The sequence below is a fragment of the Hylobates moloch genome, unplaced genomic scaffold (assembly GCF_009828535.3).
Source record: "Hylobates moloch isolate HMO894 unplaced genomic scaffold, HMol_V3 SCAFFOLD_14, whole genome shotgun sequence".
Taxonomy (NCBI): Eukaryota; Metazoa; Chordata; class Mammalia; order Primates; family Hylobatidae; genus Hylobates; species Hylobates moloch.
This window is the reverse complement of record NW_026652289.1, coordinates 45,398,113-45,422,056: the sequence shown is the minus strand read 5'-3', so window position 1 is coordinate 45,422,056 and position 23,944 is coordinate 45,398,113. Positions and strand designations below refer to the sequence as shown.

General features: G+C 43.4%; 1 protein-coding gene and 1 long non-coding RNA gene across 3 annotated transcripts in view; one reads left to right on the top strand and one right to left on the bottom strand.

Annotated features, from left to right (window-relative positions):
* Positions 1-23,944, top strand: part of HOMER2 (homer scaffold protein 2) — a 100,235-nt gene that overhangs the window by 39,413 nt on the left and 36,878 nt on the right. For both annotated transcript variants that reach the window (XM_032176104.2, XM_058427334.1), the window contains exon 2: positions 22,843-22,999. In XM_032176104.2, coding sequence (XP_032031995.1) covers positions 22,843-22,999 — 157 coding nt within the window. The remainder of the gene's footprint in view (positions 1-22,842; positions 23,000-23,944) is intronic.
* On the bottom strand, positions 1,535-22,891 carry LOC131381125 (uncharacterized). The gene is made up of 3 exons (XR_009209608.1): positions 22,822-22,891; positions 16,026-16,072; positions 1,535-3,052 (listed from the first exon to the last, which is right to left on the bottom strand). It is a non-coding gene; the product is annotated as an uncharacterized LOC131381125 (long non-coding RNA).

Below are 23,944 nucleotides of genomic sequence, written 5' to 3'. Positions count from 1 at the left end.
CACCCATCGTCTGGGATGTGAGGAGCGCTTCTGCCCGGCCGCCCCGTCTGGGAAGCGAGGAGCCCCTCTGCCCGGCTGCCACCCCGTCTAGGAAGTGAGGAGCGTCTCTGCCCGGCCGCCCCGTCTGGGATAAGTGAGGAGCGCCTCTGCCCGGCCACCCATCATCTGGGATGTGAGGAGTGCCTCTGCCCGGCCGCCCCGTCTGGGAAGTGAGGAGCCCCTCTGCCCGGCCGCCACCCCATCTAGGAAGTGAGGAGCGTCTCTGCCCGGCCGCCCCGTCTGGGAAGAAGTGAGGAGCGCCTCTGCCCGGCCACCCCTTCTGGGAAGTGAGGAGCGCCTCTGCCCGGCCGCCCCTTCTGGGAAGTGAGGAGCGCCTCTGCCTGGCCGCCCCGTCTGGGATGTGGGGAGCGCCTCTGCCCGGCCGCCCGGTCTGGGAGGTCTACCACAGAGGCCAGAAGCAATGTGGGGGCTGGACGTGGTGGCTCACGCCTGTAGTCCCAGTACTCTGGGAGGCCGAGGCGGGTTGATCACTTGAGGCTAGGAGTTCGAGACCAGCCTGGCCAACATGGTGAAACATATGAAAAATACAACTAACCAGCCAACCCAGCGACAACAAAACAGGTCTACCCTGGAGTCATACTCTAATTTTTTCTATTTTCCTCCCTTTCTGATCCTTTATCCCACTTTCTTTTTCTTCCTCTTCCTTCTCCTTCTTCTTTGTAAAAAAAAAAAAAAAAAGAAAAATCGAAAAAATTTTCAGTTGAGCCTCGAATTCCTGGGCTCAAGCGATCCTTCTGCCTCAGCCTCCCCAGTAGCTGGGACTATAGGCAAAACACACCATCACACCCAGCTAGTTTTTGTATTTTTTGTCACATTATGTTGCCCAGGCTGATCTCAAACTCTTGGCCTCAAGCATTCCTCCCACTTCGGCTTCCCAAGGTGCTAAGATTACAGGTGTGAGCCACTGTGCCCACCTCCATGTGTCCTTTAAATGCACACCCTTTGCAGTTTTCTCTTTGGTGCCATTGAGCTATTCTTCACAGTTGCTCTTCCTCGCCTTGTCCTCCTAAGGACTCAGCCCCGTCATTATCTCTGTGAAGCCATCCCCGACCTCACCGGGAGTTGCTCCCAGCACACTTTGTGGTTGTTTAGTAAAACACACATAAAATGTACCACTTAAATCATTTATAAGTGTACAGTTCAGTGGCATTAAGCATATTCACAGTGTCGTGTAGCCATCACTACTCTCCATTTCCAGAACTTTTCATCATCCCAAACAGAAACTTTGAACTCATTAAGCAATAACTCCCCATTCCCTCCTCCCCCAGCCACTGGTAATCACTGTTCTACTTTCTGTCTCTATGAATTTGACAATTTGATTCATATAAGTGGACTCATAGAATATTTATTTTGTGACTGGTTTATTTCACTTAACATATTTACAAAGTTCATCCGTGTTGTAGCATATAGCGAAGTTTTTTTTTTTGTTTTTTTTTTTTAAGATGGAGTCTCACTCTGCCACCCGGGCTGGAGTACAGTGGCATGATCTTGGCTCACTGCAAGCTCTGCCTCCTGGGTTCACGCTGTTCTCCTGCCTCAGCCTCCCAAGTAGCTGGGACTACAGGTGCCCACCACCATGCCTGGCTAATTTGTGTGTGTGTGTGTATTTTTAGTAGAGACAGGGTTTCACCATGTTAGCCAGGATGGTCTCGATCTCCTGACCTCGTGATCTGCCCGCCTCAGTCTCCCAAAGTGCTGGGATTACAGGCATAAGCCACCGCGCCTGGCCGACTTTCATTCCTTTTTAAGGCTATTCGATTCTATGTGTATGCCACATTTTGTTTATCCATTTATCTGTTGATAGACTTTGGGTCATTTCTACTTTGTGGCTGTTGTGAATAATGCTGCTTTGAACCTGGGCATACAAGTAGCTGTTTGGGTCTTTGCTTTCAATGCTTTTGGGTATATACCTAGAAGAATTGCAGGGCCACGTGGAAATGCTGTATTTAACTTTTTTGAGGAAGCACCAGTTTTCCACAGCCCTGTACACGTTTTGAATAAATGACCAGAAAAGAGATGGCACCTGAGAATTCCCAGGGAGCCAAGATGAGGGACTGGCAGTGGGGGATTCTGGAGGGACTACAGCAAGAACATTTCCTAAGGCATGCAAAGCTTGACTGTGTGATCTGCTGTCTACCATCAGTAGTTCACTTTTCTAAGCAGGGGTTTGTGTTGCTTTCAGGAAGATGGCCTGATAGAGTGCTGCTGTTGGGATGAAATTACAGAAGCAAGAACAATGGCAGAAATAGGGGAGGCACGCTGTGTGCTCTGGGCTGCAGGCAGTAGGTCAGACTCTCAGGCCCTGCTGGCAGGCACCATTGGTTAGGAACTGCATGGGGTTTCGAGATGCAGAAGATAAGTTCTAGAAGGATCTGGAGCTCCCCTCTCCATGTAGCTCAGGCTTCTTCAAGATGATCAGACTATATCAGGCAATGTTTGCTGTTAAAAAAAAAAAAATCAGACTAACTTGGAGGCAAAGTAATAAAAGTGGATGTTCTCCTTGGGCACTGGTGGCTGCTATAACCACCCTCTCCAGGGCACAGGGATGCTGAGCTTTAACTCCATCGTGGCACTTCATAAAAGCAGAGAATGGCAGAGTCCAGTATGACATCTTCGTCGTCTTTGAAGTATGGCCTGCCCACTATCTGCAGGTTTGCTTGTAACTTCCAAGGCTGCACCGCATAAAAACCATTTGCTTCGCTGTTACCTGACTCCCTCTTGTCTCTCCACACCCCAGTTTTCTGTGTTTTCAGTACTTCTAAGAGCATTATTTAAAATTTTCCTGTTACTAAGAGACCCTGAAATAGGTAACCTAGTGTGTGAGGTTCCCTCCTTGGGCAGCTGCAACCCAAGAAAGTCATTCGGGGCCCAGAACAGTCACACACACAGTCTGCCTACTTAGGGTATAGGCTGCCTTCAGATAGGTACACGGTTGTTCCTTTAGAGATGTGCCCGGTATCCATCATCCTTCACTTCACACCCAGTAGGATGGCTATATCAAAAAGACAGACAATAACAAGTGTTGGTGAGAATGTCCACAAATTGGAACCCTTATACATTGCTGGTGGGAACATAAATGGAGCAGCTGCTTTGGAAGCCAGCCTGACGGTTCCTCAAAAGCTAAACATAGAGTTATACTATGACAACAATGCCACTCCTAGGTATATATACTTAGGCCAAGGTATATATATACACCTTGGTATATATACCAAGAGCCAAGAAAACATATGTCCACATAATTATAGTATATGGATATTCATAGCAGCATTATTTGTAATAGCCAAAAGATGGAAACAACCTTAATGTCCATCAGCTGAAGAATGGATTAAAAAAAAGTGATATATCCATACAATGGGCTATAATACAGCCATAAAAAGAATGAAATACTGATATATGTTGACATGGATCAACCTCAGAAATATTATGCTCACTAAAAAGCTAGATATAAAAAGCCACATATTGTGTGATTCAATTTATATGAAATACCTGAAACAGGCAAATTCATAGAGACAGAAAGTAAATTAGTGGTTGCTAGGGGCTGGGGGAAGAGAAGAATGATTGCTAATGAGTACGGGGTTTGTGGGGTCCTCCGAAAATGCCCTGAAATTAAGTAGTGATGGTTACACAATTCTGTGAATAAAAAGCCACTGAATTGGGGACTTTAAAAAGGTAGATTTTATGGTGTCCAAATTATATCTCAATACAAATAACTTTAAAAATTATTGTTTATGTGAAATTTAAATTTATTTATTTATTTTTTGGGACAGAGTCTCACTCTGTTGCCCAGGCTGGAGTGCAGGGGTGCAATCTTGGCTCACTGCAACCTCCGCCTCCTGAGTTCAAGTGATTCTCCTGCCTCAGCCTCCTAAGTGGCTGGGATTACAGGCACTTGCCACCATACCTGGCTAATTTTTGTACTTTTGTAGAGATGGGGTTTTACCATGTTGGACAGTCTGGTCTCGAACTCCTAACCTCAGGTGAGGTCCTGTCTCGGCCTCCCAAAGTGCTGGAATTACAGGCGTGAACCACCGCACCCGGCCGTGAAATTTAAATTTAGCTGAAAGTCCTGTCTTTTTATCTGCCAAATCTGGCAACTCTATACTTGCCAACTGTTTTTGTAAATAAAGTTTTATTGGAACACACACATACAGCCATTAGCCTGAGGGACCAACTGATAGTGTAAATGAAAACATAAAACCTCTTTTGAGGTATGTCTGCACCTTTGGTTTTATGTTTTACACTTTTTGTAATTGACTTGGCAAGTTACCAGCTCTTTACACCATGCAATCTAATTTTAAATTAAAGTGATTCCTAGGAAAATAAAAACAGCTTTTTTTTCCTAAACCGAAATTCAGAGTGGTAGCCGTACATTCACAATGACTGGCTTCTAGAAGTGGTACTAGGGTACTTCTTGCTGCTACCTGGAAACCTGAAAGGGTAGGTACCTGGGAACCATAAAACCAGTTTGCCAAAACTAGAACTAATTTGCAAGTAAAGGAAAAAAACAAGTCCTAGACTTCTAAGTTTTTAAACTTTGAACAATTTTCTTAAGTTATAAAAGCACAGTTATCCTTTTTGAAGATTTCTTTGTTTAATTTGCTGATGGTAATAGGGAGAGAGAACTAGATTCTCTTTGGGCGGGTTGAGCTGTCTAAGGTGGCAAAGGGATTCTTCCCTGCAGTGGCATCTTACACCTATAATCAACATAACATTCCTTTAACAGGCTGCTATTAATAGCAAAAAGGCTCTCTGCACATGTTATCACATTTAATCTTAACAAACCCTTAAGGTGGTTATATTAATGTCCCTACCTCACACAGCGTGAAGGGACTTAGCCCTGAACCACTTCCTCCCTTATTCCTTAAGAAGAGAAACGGAAAAGTTTTGTGGAGCAGCCTTCCTCTTGTTTAACTTTGACCCTGACAGAAAGAGTCTTGACAGAAACCAGACTGAGACAAAATGAAGAATGTTTTCATACATTGCTGAGACAAAATGAAGAATGTTTCTGAGGAGAACAAAAATCACCTGGTGACCATTGAACAGGCCCCGGAGACAAAAACTCCCATCTGAGGAATTTAGAAGGGAGCAAAGACCACCTGGTGACTATCAAACAGGCCTTCGGAGGCAAACTCCTTATTTGGGAAATTAGAAGTAATTGCACTTCCCTTTTATCTAAAGCAGGCATTGGGTTCCAGATTTCTTTCCCCCAAAATTTATAAGTCACTAGGATTTCTATACATCTCCAGACTGCCATGCCAAAATGTGCTGTGCAACCCTTGCTGACATTAAGGCACCAGAATTACTACAGATGTAATCATTTATCATGACCTGCGTGGCTAGTATGGTCCAAATTACCCTCAAGCTCCTGCCTTAAGGTCCATAAATACCCCTAAGGAATCCATCATGAGGCGTTCAGTCCTCTCACGGAGTCACCCCCACTGGACTCCTCTGCAGCCTTCCTTCTTTGTAATAAAACTTTTTCAAGCCTATATGGTTGTCAGTAAATTCTTACCAACCCACGAGTCAACTACTTTACAATGTGAGGGCTCTGACACTTCACCTGGCAGTATCATCTTTTTAATGTGTATTTGAGATGTCCGTCACTTTCTTTACCTTTCTCAGTAAAGGTAGGGAAACAAGTTAGCCTTTTTTTTTTTTTTTAGACAGAGTCTTGCTCTGTTGCCCCGGCTGGAGTGCAGTAGCGTGATCTCAGCTCACTGGAACCTCCACCTCCAGGGTTCAAGTGATTCTCCTGCCTCAGCCTCCTGAGTAGCTGAGATTACAGGCACACGCCACCACGCCTGACTAATTTGTATTTTTAGTAGAGACGGGGTTTCACCATGTTGGCCAGGCTGGTCTCAAACTCCTTACCTGGGGTGATCTGTCTGTCCCGGCCTCCCAAAGTGTTGAGATTACAGGCATGAGCCACTGCACCCAGCTGAAACAAGTTAGCTTTTAATATGATATGTAGCTGTAGGATACAGTAAAATTCCTCTTCAAAGGTTTTAGCCTGTTAACTTCCTTTAAAATCCAAGAGTGGAAAAGTTAAGTACAATGAGTTCTGAGTTCCTCTTCAAAGAACCAATATGTCAGTATGTTCAGCTCCCCAGTTCTTTGTTCTCCATTTTAAAGTTTAACTTCCTTGTTCTTTACACCTCCTTGCCCCTAGCTTCAGCAAACGACTCCCTCCTAGCCTCTATTACCTGCTCTGACCTTGTCATCCTTAGTCACCTGCTCTGTTCTTAGTCATCCGTTCTGTAACCATCTCTCCCGCCAAAACTACTCACCCTGCCACTCCAATTTGTACCACTGTCCTCTTTAAAATAGCCAATCGGAATTAGCTTAGACTGTGCAGTCCAACCCTAGCCAACAGGGGAAAGACACAGCAGTAGGGACTAACTGCGTTAGGAAGAAGACCCCTTTCCCCTCCCTTGTCGGGTGTGCTCTTGCCATTGCTTCATCTGTGAGATGCACCCTTCTATAGAAGTAAATTGCCTTGCTGAGAAAACTTTTGCCTGAGTGCTGTTTTCACTTCGCAGCACCGAGCATTTACTTCCAACATAGCCAAATGGTTTTTTGGAACGATCAATCAACCTGAATGATCCTGAACTTCTTTGAGTTCCAGTACTCTTTCCCGGCTTTCCCACTGTGTTCCTCGCCCTGTGTTCATCCAAAGATAGTTCCTTTTCTTGCCCCTGACCTGGGTGCCTCCCTGGTTTGGTTGTTCCTCTCCTCTTTTCTCTCTGCAGACCCTCCCTGAGTGTTTTCATCCACTGTGATTTCTTCTCAGCTGCTGCTGTGGGCTCCCCGGTGTTGTCTTCTAACACTGCAGTCACCCCAAAAAGAAATTCCACTCACTCCCCAACATCTCTTCCAGTTGGTTCACAGGCAAGGCACACCCAGCATGACTAAAATCTCCTCTCAGTTGCCCAAGCCAGACAATTTAGAGTCACTGAGTCTTTTTTTCTCCTTCGTCCTCCATGTTTGATCTTTCTTTTTAAAAAAAAAAAAAACACAGCAAAACAGCTGACTAAAAGAAAAACTTAAGACAAAATAAATTTAATGGAACAATTACTGAATTGGGCAGCCCTCAGAATCAGAAGAGATTCAGAGAATTCCATCCTACAATGTGGACATTGAGTATGTATGGACAGAAAAGGGCTGAAGAAAGCAGAAACAAGAAAGAACAAAAAGATGGTTGTTTCAAAGTTACTGTCCCTATAAAGGTTAAAGTGGAGGGAGCCTCCTTATCATGTCAGATAAAACTGGCCTGTGTGTGGATTTGGCTGTTATCTGTCCTGATTTCTTGAAAGACCAGATAAACCACTTAGTTTTGACATGGTCACCTGGAACTTTAGTATAAGTGACTCCATTTTGGTTTGGTCTGTTGGGACTGAGTGCAGAAGCTCAGTCTGAATCGATGGCCTCCTATAAGTTTAATACAGCTTTATTGAGATATAATTCACGTAATATACAATTCACTTGTATAAAGTATACATTCATTGATTTTTTTTTCTACTGTAATCAGAGACTTTAGAACCACCACCACAATCTAATTTTATAGAACACTTTCATTCCCCCTGAAAGAAAGTCAGAATCCATTAGCAGTCACTCCCAATTTCCTCTACCCTGGCTTCCTATCCTTGGACAACCACTCATCTACTTTGTCTCAGTAGGTTTTTTGCCTATTCTGGACATTTCATATAAATGGAATCATAGAATGTCTGGCCTTTTGTGACTGCCGTCTTTCACTGAGCACAATGTTTTCAAGGTTCATCCCTGTTACAGCCTGTATCAGTATTTTATTTCTTTTTTATTGCCAAATAATACTCTATTATATAGATACACCACATTTTGTTATCCATTCATCTGTTGATGAACATTTGAGTTGTTTCTACTTTTTGGCCACTCCTATTATTGATTTCTAGTTTAATTCCATTGTGGCATGAAAACAGACATTATGTAATTTCTATTCTTCTAAATTTGTTGGGGTGTGTTTTATGGCCCAGAATGTGGTCTATCTTGAATGTTCCATGTCACTCTGAAAAAGAACATGCAGTCTACTCTTGTTAGATGAATAGTCTGTAGGTGCCAGTTATACCTCATTGGTTGATGTCATGTTGTTGAGTTCAACTATGTACTGATTTTCTGCTTCTTTGAATCTGTCCCTTTCTCCCTTTCTCTCCCTTCCTTTCTCTCCCTTTCCTTTCCCTTTCTTCTTTTTAGATAGGGTCTGGCTCTGTCGCCCAGGCTGGAGTGCAGTGGCGCAGTCTTGGCTCACTGCAACCTCTGCCTCCTGGGTTCAAATGATTCTCATGCCTCAGCCTCCTGATTAGTTGGGACTGCAGGCCCTCGCCACCATGCCCAGCTAGTTTTTTGTATTTTTAGTAGAGACAGAGTTTCACCATGTTGGCCAGCCTAGTCTCAAACTCCCGACTCTCCAGTTATCCACCCTCCTTGGCCTCCCGAAGTGCTGGGATTATAGGCATGAGCCACCACGCCCGGCCTCGGATCTGTCCATCTCTAACTGAAGGATGTTGATATTTCCAACTATAATACTGGATTCATTAATTTTTTTCTTGTAGTTCTGTCAGTTTTGGCATGTATTTTGACACTTTGCTGTTAGGCACATACACATTAAGGTTATGTCTTCCTTTAGTATTGGCCCCTTTATTATTAGGTAATGACTCTCTTTATCTCTTATAACTTTCCTTGCTCTTAAGTCTGCTCTGTCTGAAAGTGATAGAGCTACTCCTGCTGTCTTTTGACTAGTGTTATATGGTGTATGTTTTTCCATCCCTTTACTTTTAATCTATTTGTGTCTGTATATTTAAAGTGGGTTTCTTGTGGCCGGGTGCGGTGGCTCATGCCTGTAATCTAGCACTTTGGGAGGCCGAGGTGGACGGATCATTTGAGGTCGGGAGTTCAAGACCAGCCTGACCAACATGGAGAAACTCTGTCTTTACTAAAAATACAAAAAATTAGCTGGGCGTGGTGGCCCATGGCTGTAATCCCAGCTACTTGGGAGGCTGAGGCAGGAGAATCACTTGAACCCAGGAGGCAGAGGTTGCGGTGAGCTGAGATTGAGCCATTGCACTCCAGCCTGGGCAACAAGAGCAAAACTCTGTCTCAAAAAAAAAAAAAAAAGTGGGTTTCTTGTAGTCAGGCCTTATTTTTTAACCCACTCTAACAATCTCTTGTCTTTTGTGTGTTTAGAACATTGACATTTAAGGTGATTTGATATCATTGGATTAATATCTGTCATATTTGTTACTGTTTTCTATTTGTTGCCCATGTTCTTTGTTCCAATTTTTTCTTCTACACTTTTTCTGCCTTCTGTAGTTGTAATTGAGCATTTCATATGATTCTATTTTTTCTCCTTTCTTAACATATCAATTATACTTCTTTTTTTACGCTTTTTTACTGGCTGCCATAGAGTTTGCAGTATACATTTATAATGAATCCAAGCTCACTTTCAGATAACACTATATTGCTTCATGGGTAGTACAAGTAATTTATAATAACATTAATCCTTACTCCTCCATCCCATCGCTTATCTCATCCTGTCATTCATTTCATTTACATATAAGCATATATATACATACATATTCAAATATATTATTATTTTGGTCATACTGTTATCTGTTAGATCAATTAAGAATAACAAAAAAGTTTTTATGCTACCTTCACTTATTCATTCTCTGATGCTCTTTATGTAGATTCAAGTTTCTGTCCTATCTCATTTTCCTTCTGTCTGAAACACTTAACATTTCTTGTAAGGCAGGTCTATTGGCAACAAACTGCATCCATTTTTATATGTCTGAGAGTCCTTATTTCTCCTTCACTTTTAAACAATAATTCCTCAGAGTACAAAATTCTAGGTTGATGCATGCTTTTTTCTCTTAACACTATATATTTTACTCCATTCTTCTCACTTGCAGGGCTTCTGAGAAGTTAGATGTCATTCTTATCTTTGTTCTTTTGTAGGTAAGGTGTTTCTTTCCTCTGGTGGCTTTTTTCAAGATTTTAAATTTATTTTTGATTTTCTGAAGTTTGAATGTGATATGCCTAGGGTATAGTTTTTCTTGGCATTTATCCTGCGGGGTGTTTTCTGAGCTTCCTGGACCTGTGGTTTGGTGTCTGACGTTAATTTGGGGGAAATTCTTAGTCATTATTGCTTCAAATGTTGCTTCTGATTTTACTTTCCCTCTTCTTCTAGTATTTTTATTATGTCTATCTTATACCTTTTCCAGTTTTCCCTCAGTTCTTGGCTATTCTGTTTTTTTTGTGGGTTTTTTTTTTTTCAGTCTTTTCTCTTTGCTTTTTAGTTTTGAAAGTTTCAGAACTTCCAATCCCTGAGCCTTCCAAAAGCAGTTTAAGGCTGCCTTGAAGACTGAGAGAGATTCTTTGCTCAGCCCTGTCCTGTCTACTAATGAATGCATCAAAGGCACTCTTCGTTCTGTTACAGTGTTTTTAATCTGTAGCATTTCTGTTTGATTCTTTCTTAGAATTTCCATCTCCTTACATTATCCATCTGTTCTTACATGCTGTCTACTTTTTCCACCAAAGCCCTTAGCATATTAATCATCATTTAAAAAAATTCCTGGTCCAATAATTCCAGCGTGCCTGCCATATTACGACACCGGTTCTCATACTTGTTCAGTCTCTTCAAACTACTTTTTTATTTTATTTTTTTTACTTTTGATGTGCTTTGTAATTTTTTGGTGAAAGGTACACATGCTCTCCTGGGTGAAGGGAACTGCATAAATAGGCCTTTAGTAATGTGGTGGTAAGGTCTGGGGGAGGGGAAGCATTCCATAGCCCTATGACTATGTCTCAGTCTTTAGGTGAGTTTGTGCACCTGGACTGTGAACTTTACCAATGCTTCTCAATTATTTTTTCTCCGCTTAGGTAGGACAGGATGGTTGAAGGGGGCTGGAGTTGGGTATTTCCCTTCCTCTAGCTTAGTTGGGTGCTGATAGTACCCCAGCTGATTGGGCCCTGGTAAATTAGTTTCTCCTGAGGGCAGGCCTTGTTAGGAAGAACAGGTGCTCTGGTGTATTTTAAAATGGCTGCATTCCCCTCCCCTTGCCTCAAGCATGAGGGGATTTTTCTCTGATGCTCACTGTGAAAACCTGGTAAAACTCCTGGAAGTAAAACAAGACAGTGGGCAGGCCGCCCTTTGATTGGGTCCCTCTGGAGTTTTTAACTCTTGAGACCTGCCCCACACTGAGTCATCAGCAATTCCCCAATTATAGTTCAGGTTTTCCTGCCCTGGGACTCATTTCCACAGAGGTCTCTGCTTATGGCTTTCTGCTCTGGTAAGTTGTGATTCTCGGTACCTGCTTGTCTCTCCAATTCTGGGGGCAGTGGTTTGCCCTGTGACAGAGCGGAGAAGAGGTGTTGATTTTTCCGTGTTTTTTGTTTTTTTGTTTTGAGCCAGTCTCACTCTGTCGCCTAGTCTGGAGTGCAGTGGTGTGATCTTGGCTCACTGCAGCCTCCACCTCCCAGGCCCAAGCGATACTCCCACCTCAGCCTCCCGAGGAGCTGAGATTACAGGTGTGGGCCACCACGCCAGGCTAATTTTTGTAGTTTTAGTAGAAACGGGGTTTTGCTGTGTTGGCCAGCTTAGTCTCGAACTCCTGGCTTCAACTGATCTGCCCGCCTTGGCCTCCCAAAGTGTTGGGATTACAGGCATGAGCCACCACGCCCAGCCCCCCAGCTAATTTTTCTATTTCTAGTAGAGATGGGGTTTCACCATGTTATGCGGGCTCGTCTCGAATTCCTGGCCTCAAGCCATCTGCGCGCCCTGGCCTCGTAAAGTGCTGGGATTACAAGGCGTGAGCCACTGCGCCCAGTCTTGTTCAGCTTTTTACTTGGTGTGGGTGTAGGGGTGTGTCTTGTTCAGCTTTTTACTTGGTGTGGGTGTAGGGGTGTGTGTGTGTTTAGACGGAGTTTCGCTCTTGTTGCCCAGGCTGGAGTGCAATGGCGCAATCTCGGCCCACAGCAACCTCTCTGCCTCCCGAGTTCAAGCGATTCTCCTGCCTCAGCCTCCCGAGTAGCTGGGATTACAAGCATGCGCCACCACGCCTGGCTAATTTTTTTGTATTTTTAGTAGAGACAGGGTTTCTCCATGTTTGTCAGACTGGTCTCAAACTCCCGACCTCAGGTCATCCGCCCGCCTTGGTCTCCCAAAGTGTTGAGATTACAGGCGAGAGCCACTGCACCCAGCCTTTTACTTGTTAAAATGGAGTGGCGACTTCCAAGCTTTTCACGTGCTGGACTGGAAACTGGAAATTGTCCCGACGCCATTTTGAAATCTCAGGAACCCACTCCCTTCCTTCAGTCCCTACCGCTCTAGGCCAGGCCCTCATCTCCAGGTGCCTGGATGATTGCGAAGTGCCTCAGTAATAGCTTCCGGTCTCTTCTCCCTTCAGCCCATCTTCAATAGAAGTGCCACAGTGATCCCTCTAAATTGTAGTTCTGATTGTGCCACTCCTTTGCTCAGCATTTTCTAAGTTTATTTTACTATGGAACAATTTACATTTTGAAACACTAGTGGAAGATCAACCGATCATAAAATATAACAGACTCTTAGGTGGACAGCAAGATATGGTCTCACAGATGAATTAATTGCCGGGAGATTATTCACATTTGTATGTGAATGCTTTGTAACAGAATAAACCAAAATTATTTTCAGCTTAAGAACAAAGTATATAAGTAGACATCTAATTTCATTTGTATTGTAGATGAATATAAAAGCCTTCAGTATTTAAAATTGAGAACATTATTTTTCCAGTCCTTTAAAAAAAAACCGTATCTAGTCAATATTAAGAATAATGTTTCCAAGTCATACCCTCATATCAGGTATGGCATGACGTCTTCCATAATTTGTTTCATTACAGTGTAATATGAAAATCTTTGCACACAGATGTGTTATAGCAAAAGGAAGAACACAAACTGTTCCTTCGGCAAGATTTTGTGCTCTCTTGAATTAAACTGTCTCAGAAATCATCAATCCTTGTGACTTGGGCAGCATACCACCTGGTTTTTTAGAAATCACTTGGATATTGGCTGGGCACAGTGGCTCATGCCTGTAATCCCAGCACTTTGGGAGGCCGAGGCGGGCAGATCACAAGGTCAGGAGTTTGAAACCAGCCTGGCCAATATGGTGAAACCCTGTCTCTACTAAAAATACAAAAATTAGCCAGGCGTGGTGGCAGGTGCCTGTAGTCACAGCTACTCAGGAAGCTGAGGCAGGAGAATCACTTGAACCTGGGAGGCAGAGGTTGCAGTGAGGCGAGATTGCACCACTGCATTCCAGCCTGGGTGACAGAGAGAGACTCGGTCTCAAAAAAAAAAAAAAAAAAAAATCACTTGGATGTTTGGATGTTTTCCAATTCTTGGCTTGTGGAGTTCATATGTGAATCATAAACTGCTTTTTGTTTAAAACTTCCTTTGTTCATGATAGATTCTGGCGGGGTGAATTTTTATAGGATAAATGTTAACCATACCATCTACAGAATAAAATCACAAATATATGTTGAAATCTTGAGACAAGATTCCTTCTGTAGACAACATACTGTGAATAGAAAGTAACCATCCATGCAGTGGCTGGTTTGTCAGTGCAAGAATACACCTGTGTTGTGGCTAACACGACAGATACCTGTATATTATGCAGACCCCAAGCTATTTCCTGGCAGCCTTGGCTTGAGAACACTTCTTGAAGGTGATAGCACATAATTATGAGAATGACTATCCAAATGCTTTTAATGTTTTTCCTACATGTATGTTTTTTGGAATGTATTTGAAAGAGAAAATAGCTCCACAGAGCACATTAGGGAGATGCTGGCTCCGAGATAAAGACTGATTTCCTTAGCCTGGTGCTCAGGCTCCATGGCTATCTGGTTTTGGCCCTCCCTGAGACCTCATCTCCTATCACCTGCTTGCTGTGCCACACAGTGGCCCTTGCTGATCTCTGAGTGCACCTCTGGTGCCTGAATAGCTGTTTCCTCCCTTATCTGCTAAACCTAGCAGATTTGCTGGGCTCTGGGCTGAGGTGGAGGGAGATATATGTGTAGAGGTGGGAGAGGGGTTTCTGTGCAGGGGTTCAGGGGTGCTGTTTGAACATAGGATGGCATTGCTATGTTGCTAGTGAGTTTTATTTTCACTTCTGTCCCTGTCCTAGACTTCCCCTTCACTTCACTCAGCCCTGCCGCCATAATGTTCACCTATCCTGCATCCTCAGAGAAGCCTTCCCTTCCCCCTCTGCACTCCCATGCCCATATTTGCTTTCCATCTCAGCTTTGCTTCTCCACAACTCTGCCTGTCTCCCTCCTGGCTATCCAGGTCCTCACCCACTGCCCTGGGCCCATCCAGCCCTTTTGGAGAATCGGGACCCTTTTCCAAAGCACATGGGAATGGATCTGATGGCTCCTCTGGGGCAGCCCTCAGCCTGTGAACCAGCCCCAGAACTTAGTCAAACTCACATCTCAGGAGGACCAATAGGAGAATGTATGTTCAAAGCTCCTTAAAAACTGTCAGACACTCTAGGAAATAAGGTAGTGTCATTAATAAAGCCTGTCAGCATTCATCAGGGGCACTTGCCTTATCCATTCCCTGGTGTAAATGTGACCCAAAAAGGGAATTCCTAGTCAGAGGACTAGGAGGATTTGTGACAAGTATTTTCTTCTATCAGATCACTAATTTATCAGGTTTGTTAATTGGGCAGTTTGGGGGCAGGAAGAAAATAACTTTAATAGAATGGGGCAGCTGTGACCTCCTTGAAGGGGCTCAGACCAGGCAAGGAGACAGACATCTGGCTAAGGTCCGGCAGTTGCAGACTCTTCCTAGGTAGTTGTGCATTGTTGTAACAGGATTTCTGTGTCTCCACTAATGAGCAATACTGCCTGTGTCATGCACTCACCTCTTTGGGCTTCTATTTCTGGACTCTGTGCTCTTCCATTATTTGTCTACTTATTTGCTAAGACCTTCCACCTTGTTTGCTGTAACTTTATAATAATATATTTCAATATCTGAGATGGCTAAAACTCTTAATTGCTTTTCATTTTCAGAATATTTTGGCTGTCCTCACATAGAGTTTTCCATATGAATAACCCTGTCTAGTTCTAAAAATAATACTATTTTTATTATGTTAGATTTATATATTAATTTGGGGATAATTGACAGCTTTGTGTTGGCTTTCCCATTTAAGAATATGTCTTATTAAAGTTTTCTTCTGTGTGCCTCAGAAGTTTTTGTTCTTATTTTATTTATTTATTTGGGTTTTTTAAAAAATGGGTCTTGCTGTGTTGCCCAGGCTGGAATGCATTAGAAATTCATAGGCCCAATTCTAGTATGTACTAGAGCCTGGTCTCAAGCCATACTTCTGCCTCAGCCTCCTGAGTGGCTGGGACTATAGGGGCACACCATTGTACCTGGCTTACTTTTATTTTCTAAACATAGATCTTGCATGCTTCCTAAATAGATTCCAAGAAATTGTATCCTTTTGGTTGCTACTGTAAATGGGATTTTTGGCAATCTATTATTACATATTTTTTATTTTGAGACGGAGTCTCACCTACTGTGTCGCCCAGGCTGAAGTGCAGTTGCATAATCTCGGCTCCCTGCAACCGCCGCCTCCCTGGTTCAAGCGATTCTCCTGCCTCAGCCTCCCAAGTAGCTGGGATTACAGGTGCCCACCACCACACGCAGCTAATTTTTATATTTTTAGTAGAGATGTGTTTTGCCATGTTGGCCAGGCTGGTCTCGAACTCCTGACCTCAAGTGATCCGCCCACCTTGGCCTCTTAAAGTGCTGGGATTACAGGCATGAACCACCTTGCCCAGCCAGACAATCTGTTATATTTTCTATCTGGTTGTTTGTGTATTTAGGAAGGCTACTGATTTTATTTATTAGTGATTTTATACCTAGCCACCATACTGAATTTTAATTACTATACTCACTTTTTCAGTTGATTTTCTTGGGTGTTCTCTATGTGCAATTCTATTATCTGCAAATAACAATAACGTTATTGTGTGGATTTTGTATAAAAGTAGAACTCCAATATGCTTATAAGTTAGATTCTTTGCACGGGAGGATGTACAAGAAAAAATTTCTGTCCACATCTCCTTTTTCCTTCATTTCTCTGTCCTGGGTTCTGAGGATTTGGCCCTGCTGGCTGGCATAGCCTGTTGACCACCTAGAGTGTGGGTCAGGGGCCAGATGAGCCCATGCTTCCAGTCCCTTGTGATGGGTGACCAGTCAAGGGCCTGGGTCTTCAGAGCACAAATCAGACTTCACAAGATGCTATGACAGTACATGAAGGAACAGTCAGGCGAGGATGTGTTGGGTCCAGTGATGGGCACATGCTTTGGCTGGGATGTGTGAAAGTACAGATGATTCAGAAGTTCTAGAAGGAAAGCGGCAGAAGCCCTTCTGGTGAGAGGGCAGGGCCAGGTGGTCAGGGGCCAGCCTGTAATTCATGCAAAGCACTGGGAGCTGGTCCTGTTGGGGACAGAGCCAGGGAAGCCTTTGCAGCTGGGCAGGCAGAGCGTGACCCATCTGGACTAGAGGAAGACCTGTCGGTTGGTGTAGTAGATGGTGTTTGGAGGGGTTTAAGACTCAAGACAGATATAAACTAATTAGGGTACCTTACGAGACTTTGTAATACTGTAAAATAATGTCTGAAGGGTTTGTTTTAATTCAAATCAAATGGAAGTAGGAAAAATAAGAGTTTTGATATTTTGTAGGTTTATGTGAGAAGAAGTGTGGAGCTAAGCATTGCAAGTGAAGAATTATAAGTTAAAACATCATTTCTCTCTCTCTCTTGTTTCTTTGCAAAAAGTAGTCATGCTAATTCTTTGCAGAATTATTTCACATGGAGCTAGAAATTGTTCAAAGCAGGAGTGGCCTCTTTGCCGAGTGGTTTTCATATTCCAAACATACATATGTTGCACAGAGTATCTAATTATTCTTGGGAACAATTACTGTCAGGTTCTAGAATGTGTTCAATGAACAGCAATTGGTGTTTGTTCAGCTCTAAAGAGACTATGCAAGGAATGATAGGTTATATTGTCTGTCTAAAGAAGCGTTTTGCCATCCGGAAACATCTGCTTTCTATTTAAAGCACTGAAGAAGGAATGAAAGTATATTTGAAATTTACTCTCTGAACATTGAACATCGAACATCAAAGGAAGGAGAATAAATTTGGATATGAAGGTAATTTCTGTCCTCTGATACACTCTCTCCAGCTTTTCCCTGCTGGGAAGGAAACGCAGGTTGGAAAGTTCTGATTCTCTTACATCTGTCTGTTTATATTGATTTGCACACTGGAGGAAATGACTTCTGTGTCCTACTTCTAGCTCTTTTGCTTTCTCAAGTGAAGCAGAATACTCTTTCAAAGTCAGGGTCTGCTTTTCTGAATTTTGTGGTGAGGTCTGTATTTGGATTTTGCCCATAAAGGTGTTAAGATTTGTTGTTCAGTTTGCCTGAAGTGATCATGTGACCCTTGATTTTCTGTGTGGATAGCCCTGCCTGCTCACAGCCCTGTTGGGAGGATTAAATGAGAATATGTACGGTTTGCTTGGTGTGTAGTAAGCTTTCTGTGAAGGACAGTGTCTCTTCTATTGCTACGTAATAAACTGTCACATACATAGCATCTTAAACCACATTTCTGTGTGTCTGGAGTCCGGTATAGCTTAGTTGGGCCCTTTGCTTCAGGGTCTCTTGCAAGGCTGTAATCAAGGTGTTGACCAGGGTTCGAGTCTCATCTGAAGGCTCATATATGGAAAGATCTGCTTCCAAGCTCATGTGGTTGTTGGCTGAATTTCCATTCCTCCAAGGGAGTTGGACTAAGGGCCTCAGTTCCTGTCTGGCAGTTGGCTGGAGTCTTTCCTCAGTTCCTTGTAAGGTGGATCTCCCTAATATGGCAGCTTGCTTCATCAAAACCAATAAGGTAATTTATTGAGAGAGTCTGGTAGGAGACAGACGTCATAATCCTATGTGACTTAATTACACAAATGACATCCCATCACCTTTGCCATATTCTGTTGGTTAAAAGCAAGTCACAGGTCTCACCCACACTCAAGAGGAAGGGATTCCATAAGGGCATGAACACTAGGAGGTGGGGGTCACCGGGAGCCACATCCGAAGCTGCCTACTACAGACAGCTATTATTATAGGAAGAGAGAATAACTTAATGGTTAAGAGGGAGGATTTCCATGTCACTTAGAAATAACATCAAATCGCTGGGTGCAGTGGCTCACGCCTGTAATCCCAACACTTTGGGAGGCCGAGGCGGGTGGCTCATGAGGTCAGGAGTTCAAGACCAGCCTGGCCAAGATGGTGAAACCCTGTCTCTACTAAAAATACAAAAATTAGCCGGGCGTGGTGGCAGGCGCCTGTAATCCCAGCTACTTGGGAGGCTGAGGCAGAGAATTGCTTAAACCCAGGAGGTGGAGTTTGCAGTGAGCCAAGATCATGCCACTACACTCCAGCCTGGGCAACAGAGCAAGACTTCATCTAAAAAAAAAAAAAGAAATGACATCAAATCTCAGACCTGTCATGTACCGCATGACCCAAGTCAGGTTACCTGGCCTCTCTGAGTTCGTTTCCCCACCTGTTCAGCCCCTTCCCTGTAGGATTGTTGCAATTTCAAAGTAGAGAGCGAGCCTAGCAGAATGGTAAACACTCAGTAAAGGTCAGCTACGAGCTTTTCTTCTCCTTGCCTTTCTTTTTTGCCTTTTTTTGAAATATCATTAGACTTTTTGGATTGTAGAAGAATAGCATGGAACTCCCTAGTGCCCCCAGACTTGGTTATTCATGTGAAATCCCAGAGTGGCGGGTAGTTTCCTGCCAGACTGGCCGTGCAATCCTCCCATTTCCCCAGGGGCTCAAGGATGAGGAATGCAGGTCTTTGGCCTCTGGAGGGCCATAGCTTCCTGCCATGGTGACTACCTCAGAATGGAGCTGCCAGGATGCCCTGCAGTACCCCTCCCAGGTCTCTGTGCCTCCCCCCACACTGGAGCAGCCACTTGCCCTGCAGTGAGCCTGACCATGGTGACCAAGAGTGTGGCCAGGTGAGCCATTGTGTTCTCCCAACATCCTTGCATTTCTACTTGGGGGTCCCGAGGGCAGTCCACCATGATTTCAGTCCATCCACAGAGCTGAGCAGGCAGATTTGGAGATGGAGCCCTTCTTGTCTGCTCACTTTGACCCGGATCATGCCGAGCAGACAGCTGGCTGCTGTGCCTGTGCCTGGTCAGGAAGCTCTGCCATCTTCTCGGCTCCCTGTGCCTTCCCCTCCATCTCTCCACTTTGCTTTCCTCACTTCCTCCCTCCTGTAGGCCTCAGGGACAGAGAGTGCTTGCGGAAGGCCACTGCTGGGCCACCACAGGCCGCACTCATCTCCACCCTCCTTCCTGACCAGAACAGCTCTGCCTCCCCTTGCCCCTTACCCCCATCCTTTGCATCCAGAGACCCTGTTCTTGGTCCTCCTGTTGCCCCACCTCCAGCCCCCTCTACAGCTGTGGGAGAACTTTCTGGAGTCTTCCTGTGTCATTCAGTCACCAGTGTTGTTCTGGAGTAGAGATGCTGGCTCTAGGGGCCACTTCTTTTTTTCTTTTTTAGATCATCTGATTATATCTAATGTGAATGTCTCCCCAGCTTCCTTGAAAGTAAAAATCACCTGGAGTTCTTAAAAATGGAGCCCCTTGGGCCCTTCCTTGGAGAGCCATGTTCAAGGGGGGGCTAGGATGGGGCCTGGGAACATGTATTTTTAGTAAGTGTACCAGCTAATTCCTGTCATGGAGATTTAGGGAACACTCGTCTAAGCATGCCCAAACCCAGACCCAATCCCTCTTTTCTGGTGTAGGGAATAGGGGGGAAGATCTGAAAGTCTGGGTCCCTTCCCAGGAAGGCCTTCTCTAACCCGTGGGCCCCCAGCCCAGCCCATTTAGTGCTCTGACAATGAGGAAGAGATTGTAGCATAATTTGATTCTTCAAAAAATGTTCTGTGGTTACTGCCCTTTAAATCGCTCCTTCCTTTCACATGCAGGAGAATACTGTGTGAGGAAGTGTTTTCCTTTATGGTGTTGTACTTAGATGATTAGCAAAATACGGTGCTGGGCTGAGAGTGGCACAGCTGGGTGATCCAGACGACAGACTGGATTATATCATGTGGATGGGATATGAGGGCTTGCATTGATAGGCACACACTCTCCGTCGGCTGGCCTCTCTTGACAACAGATGCGGGAAATTACAGTGAGAATCTTCCTTTTGTTTCTAACAGCTGTCACCCAGCTGCTGGAAGGGTGTTGGTTTAGCATCGAGTGTGTGGGTGAACTTGGGCTCTGTTGAGGGAATAAAAATGCCCTAGTAATCCACAGCCCCAGAGGCACTTGTCCTGCTCCAGGGGACCTAGAAGGGAAGTTTCAGGGAGGAAGGAATGCTGCTAGTCTCTGTTCTGGAATGCTGGCCTCTGTAGACAGCTGCATTGAAGCAGCATTAATAGCATGCCCGTGGAGAAACAGGCATAAAGAAGATTGCTGCATTTCTTCAAAACCACAGTTGATGGTTGATGCTGCTTGTGTTACTCAGTAGCCCTTATATGAGGCTCAAATGGCAAATTGGTTTTCTAGGAAAAGTTTCTCAAGAGCATTCTTAAAATTTTAATAATGAGTATTCTACAGTCAGGATGGATTCAAAGACTGCTTCGCCTAAAATCATTCCATCTAGAGACTGGAACACTTAAAATTCTTTTCCCTTTGTTTTGTTTTTTTTTTTTTTTGTATCTTGTCTATGTCTCTTTTATGTTATCTCTTTTGACATTATAAAGATTTAAAAAATTGTCTAAGTTACGTTTTGATTTAATTTTGTGTCTCTAATAAGTACTTATTAAATCTGTAGCATTTTATAAACAATGGGACTTTTTTTTTTTTTTTGAAATGGAGTCTTGCTCTGTCGCCCAGGCTGGAGTGCAGCGGTGCAATCTCAGCTCACTGCAAGCTCTGCCTCCTGGGTTCATGCCATTCTTCTGCCTCAGCCTCCCGAGTAGCTGGGACTACAGGCGCCCACCACCACACCCAGCTAATTTTTTGTATTTTTAGTAGAGATGGGGTTTCACCGTGTTAGCCAGGATGGTCTCAATCTCCTGACCTCGTGATCCGCAACAGTGGGACTATTTTTACACGTTGATGGCTTCTTTTCTATTTGTATCTTATTTTGAACACTTAAAGGATTTTTGAGCCAGTTTGTGTAAAGATACTTTCTTCAAAAATAAATATATTTTGTGATAAGTCTGTGTCATTTTGCTTTACTTTAGGAAGTAGATAGCTTAAAATATGAAATACAGTGAAATCCATTACAGTTTTTATTCATCTGCCTTATTTCTAAATGCTTATTGTCAAAACCTAATTCCCCACTCAACAGAAAGAAACATAGATAATTTGCAAATTTGGTGAATCACATAAAGTGCTTTAGGCATGTGGAGTGAAAAAGCAACAATATAGAGGCAAGAATAGCAGAAGGGATGGATTTGATGAATTCTACATAAAACTCAAAAGGTTTATGAGTTGGAAACATCAAATTTGAAGGTTTGGTCAGGTTGTTGAATGGTTCCAGAAGTAGACTGAAGAGATACAGAGATAAAAAATAATTCTATCACATTACCAGGTGCGGTGGTTCATGCCCTATAATGGCTCATGCTGGGATTATATCCCAGCACTTTGAGAGGCTAATGTGGGAGAATCACTTGAGATCAGGAGTTTAAGACTAGCCTGGGCAACACAGAGAGACCCTGTCTCTACCCACCACCTCCCCGCAAAATTAGCCAAGTGTGGTGTCACATGCCTGTAGTCCTAGCTGCTTGGGAGGCTGAGGCAGGAGAATTGTTTGAGCCTCGGAGATCAGGCTGCAGTGAGCTATGATTGCATCACTACGCTTCAGCCTGGGCAGCAGTGAGACACTGTCTCTTAAAAAAAAAAAAAAAAAAAAAAGCCAGGCACGGTGGCTCACATCTATAATCCTAGCACTTTGGGAGGCCGAAGCAGGTGGATCACGAGGTCAGGAGTTTGAGACCAGCCTGGCCAACATAGTGAAACTGCGTCTCTACTATAAATACAAAAATTAGCCAAGCACAGTGGCTCACGCCTGTAATCCCAGCTACTCAGGAAGCTGAGGCAGGAGAATCGCTTGAACCCGGGAGGCGGAGATTGCAGTGAGCCGAGATCATGCCACTGCGCTCCAGCCTGGGCAACAGAGCGAGACTCCATATCCAAAAAAAAAAAAAAAAAGATAAAATTATATCATTCATAAATTACTGCAAATTTGAGAAGTACTTAATAGAAATATAACATTAAGCTGCAAATGGATTGGAAAATCCTAAAATTGTTGCAGAATCCCCCAAAATTTGTCACAAAATTCTAAAAAATGAATTGGTTCCAAAATCCTAAAAATGACAACAGGATGTCAGAAAAAGTATAGGACACTTGACAGGGATTCAAAAACACTGAACAAGGAGTTGCCTTTTAAGCAAATTGTTCATTACACCAATTGCCCTGCAGTCTTCGGGGATAACAGCTAAGTGGAATGTGGTTTGCAAAAACTACTCACTGGTGTCTCTTTTTTTTTTCCTCTCTTTGCTTTTATTTTAATTGTCTTCATGCATATGTATGTTTCCCTATAAGCTATTTAAAATCTTTTGGGGCAGTAGGTGGCCTAGAAATCATAAATTATACATTAAGTCATGTTCTCTCAACTCACACGCCCACTCTCTTATTGCAGAGAACAGCCCATCTTCACCACCCGAGCGCATGTCTTCCAGATTGACCCCAACACCAAGAAGAACTGGATGCCTGCGAGTAAGCAGGCGGTCACTGTTTCCTACTTCTATGATGTCACAAGGAACAGCTATCGGATCATCAGTGTGGACGGAGCCAAGGTACCACTCCCTCAGCTGATTTTAGCACTCTTAGTTGCTTATTTTTCATCCAAGATGCACCCAAAATCCTGCCATCTTAACACATAAGTTATTGTTATAATGTCTGTATAACATATTCTGTTCTTTTTTCATTTAAACTTATGGTAAATGGGGAAGAAAAAGATTTCTCTGTTACCACTGTCTTCATAACTAACATTTTAATGCCTGTATAATAATTCTACCGACAGCCTATAATGCTCTTAATTTCCCCCCGTGGTTGGATATTTAAGTGGCTTCCAATGTTTTGCTATTATAGATAATGAGCATCTTCATGTACCAAATATCCTCAATTGTTCACATACCATTGCTTTCTTTTGAATAGTCCTTAGGATAGATTCCTAGAATATTATGGGGCAAGATATTAATACTTTATGGCTCTTGACGCATATTGCCAGGTTGTTTTCCAGAAGGGTTCGTTCCTCCAGCCTGTATGAGAGTGTCTGTTATTGCACCCTTGCTGGCATTGGGTATTCTGTCTAGTCGGGTTTTGGTGTTATTAGGCATAGGAGTTGAATTTTATTAAGTGGTTTTGGAGTATTTCTTAAAATACATATATATTTTTGTTATTCTGTCTCCCATGATATTTTTGCCACATTATCATGGGAACAGAATTAAGAAGGGATACCAGCAGAAGTAGCACTAAGTCTTTAAAAAAAAAAAAAAAAAAATAGACCTGCTGGTTTATGGTCTTTCTGTCTTCATCCTGCTGTACATTTTTTACGTGGATTATCTGCTGCCACCTGGAATTCAGTGTATCTAAAGCTGAATTCCCCTTTTTGTCCTCTAAACCACCTCTCCATTTTTATTCCCCAATCATTCGGGCTAATACAGCGAAACACAGAGTCCTTCCTCTTTAAGTTTGTCGAGTGAATCTGCCTTTGAAGTGTCACCCACTCGTGCCTGCTG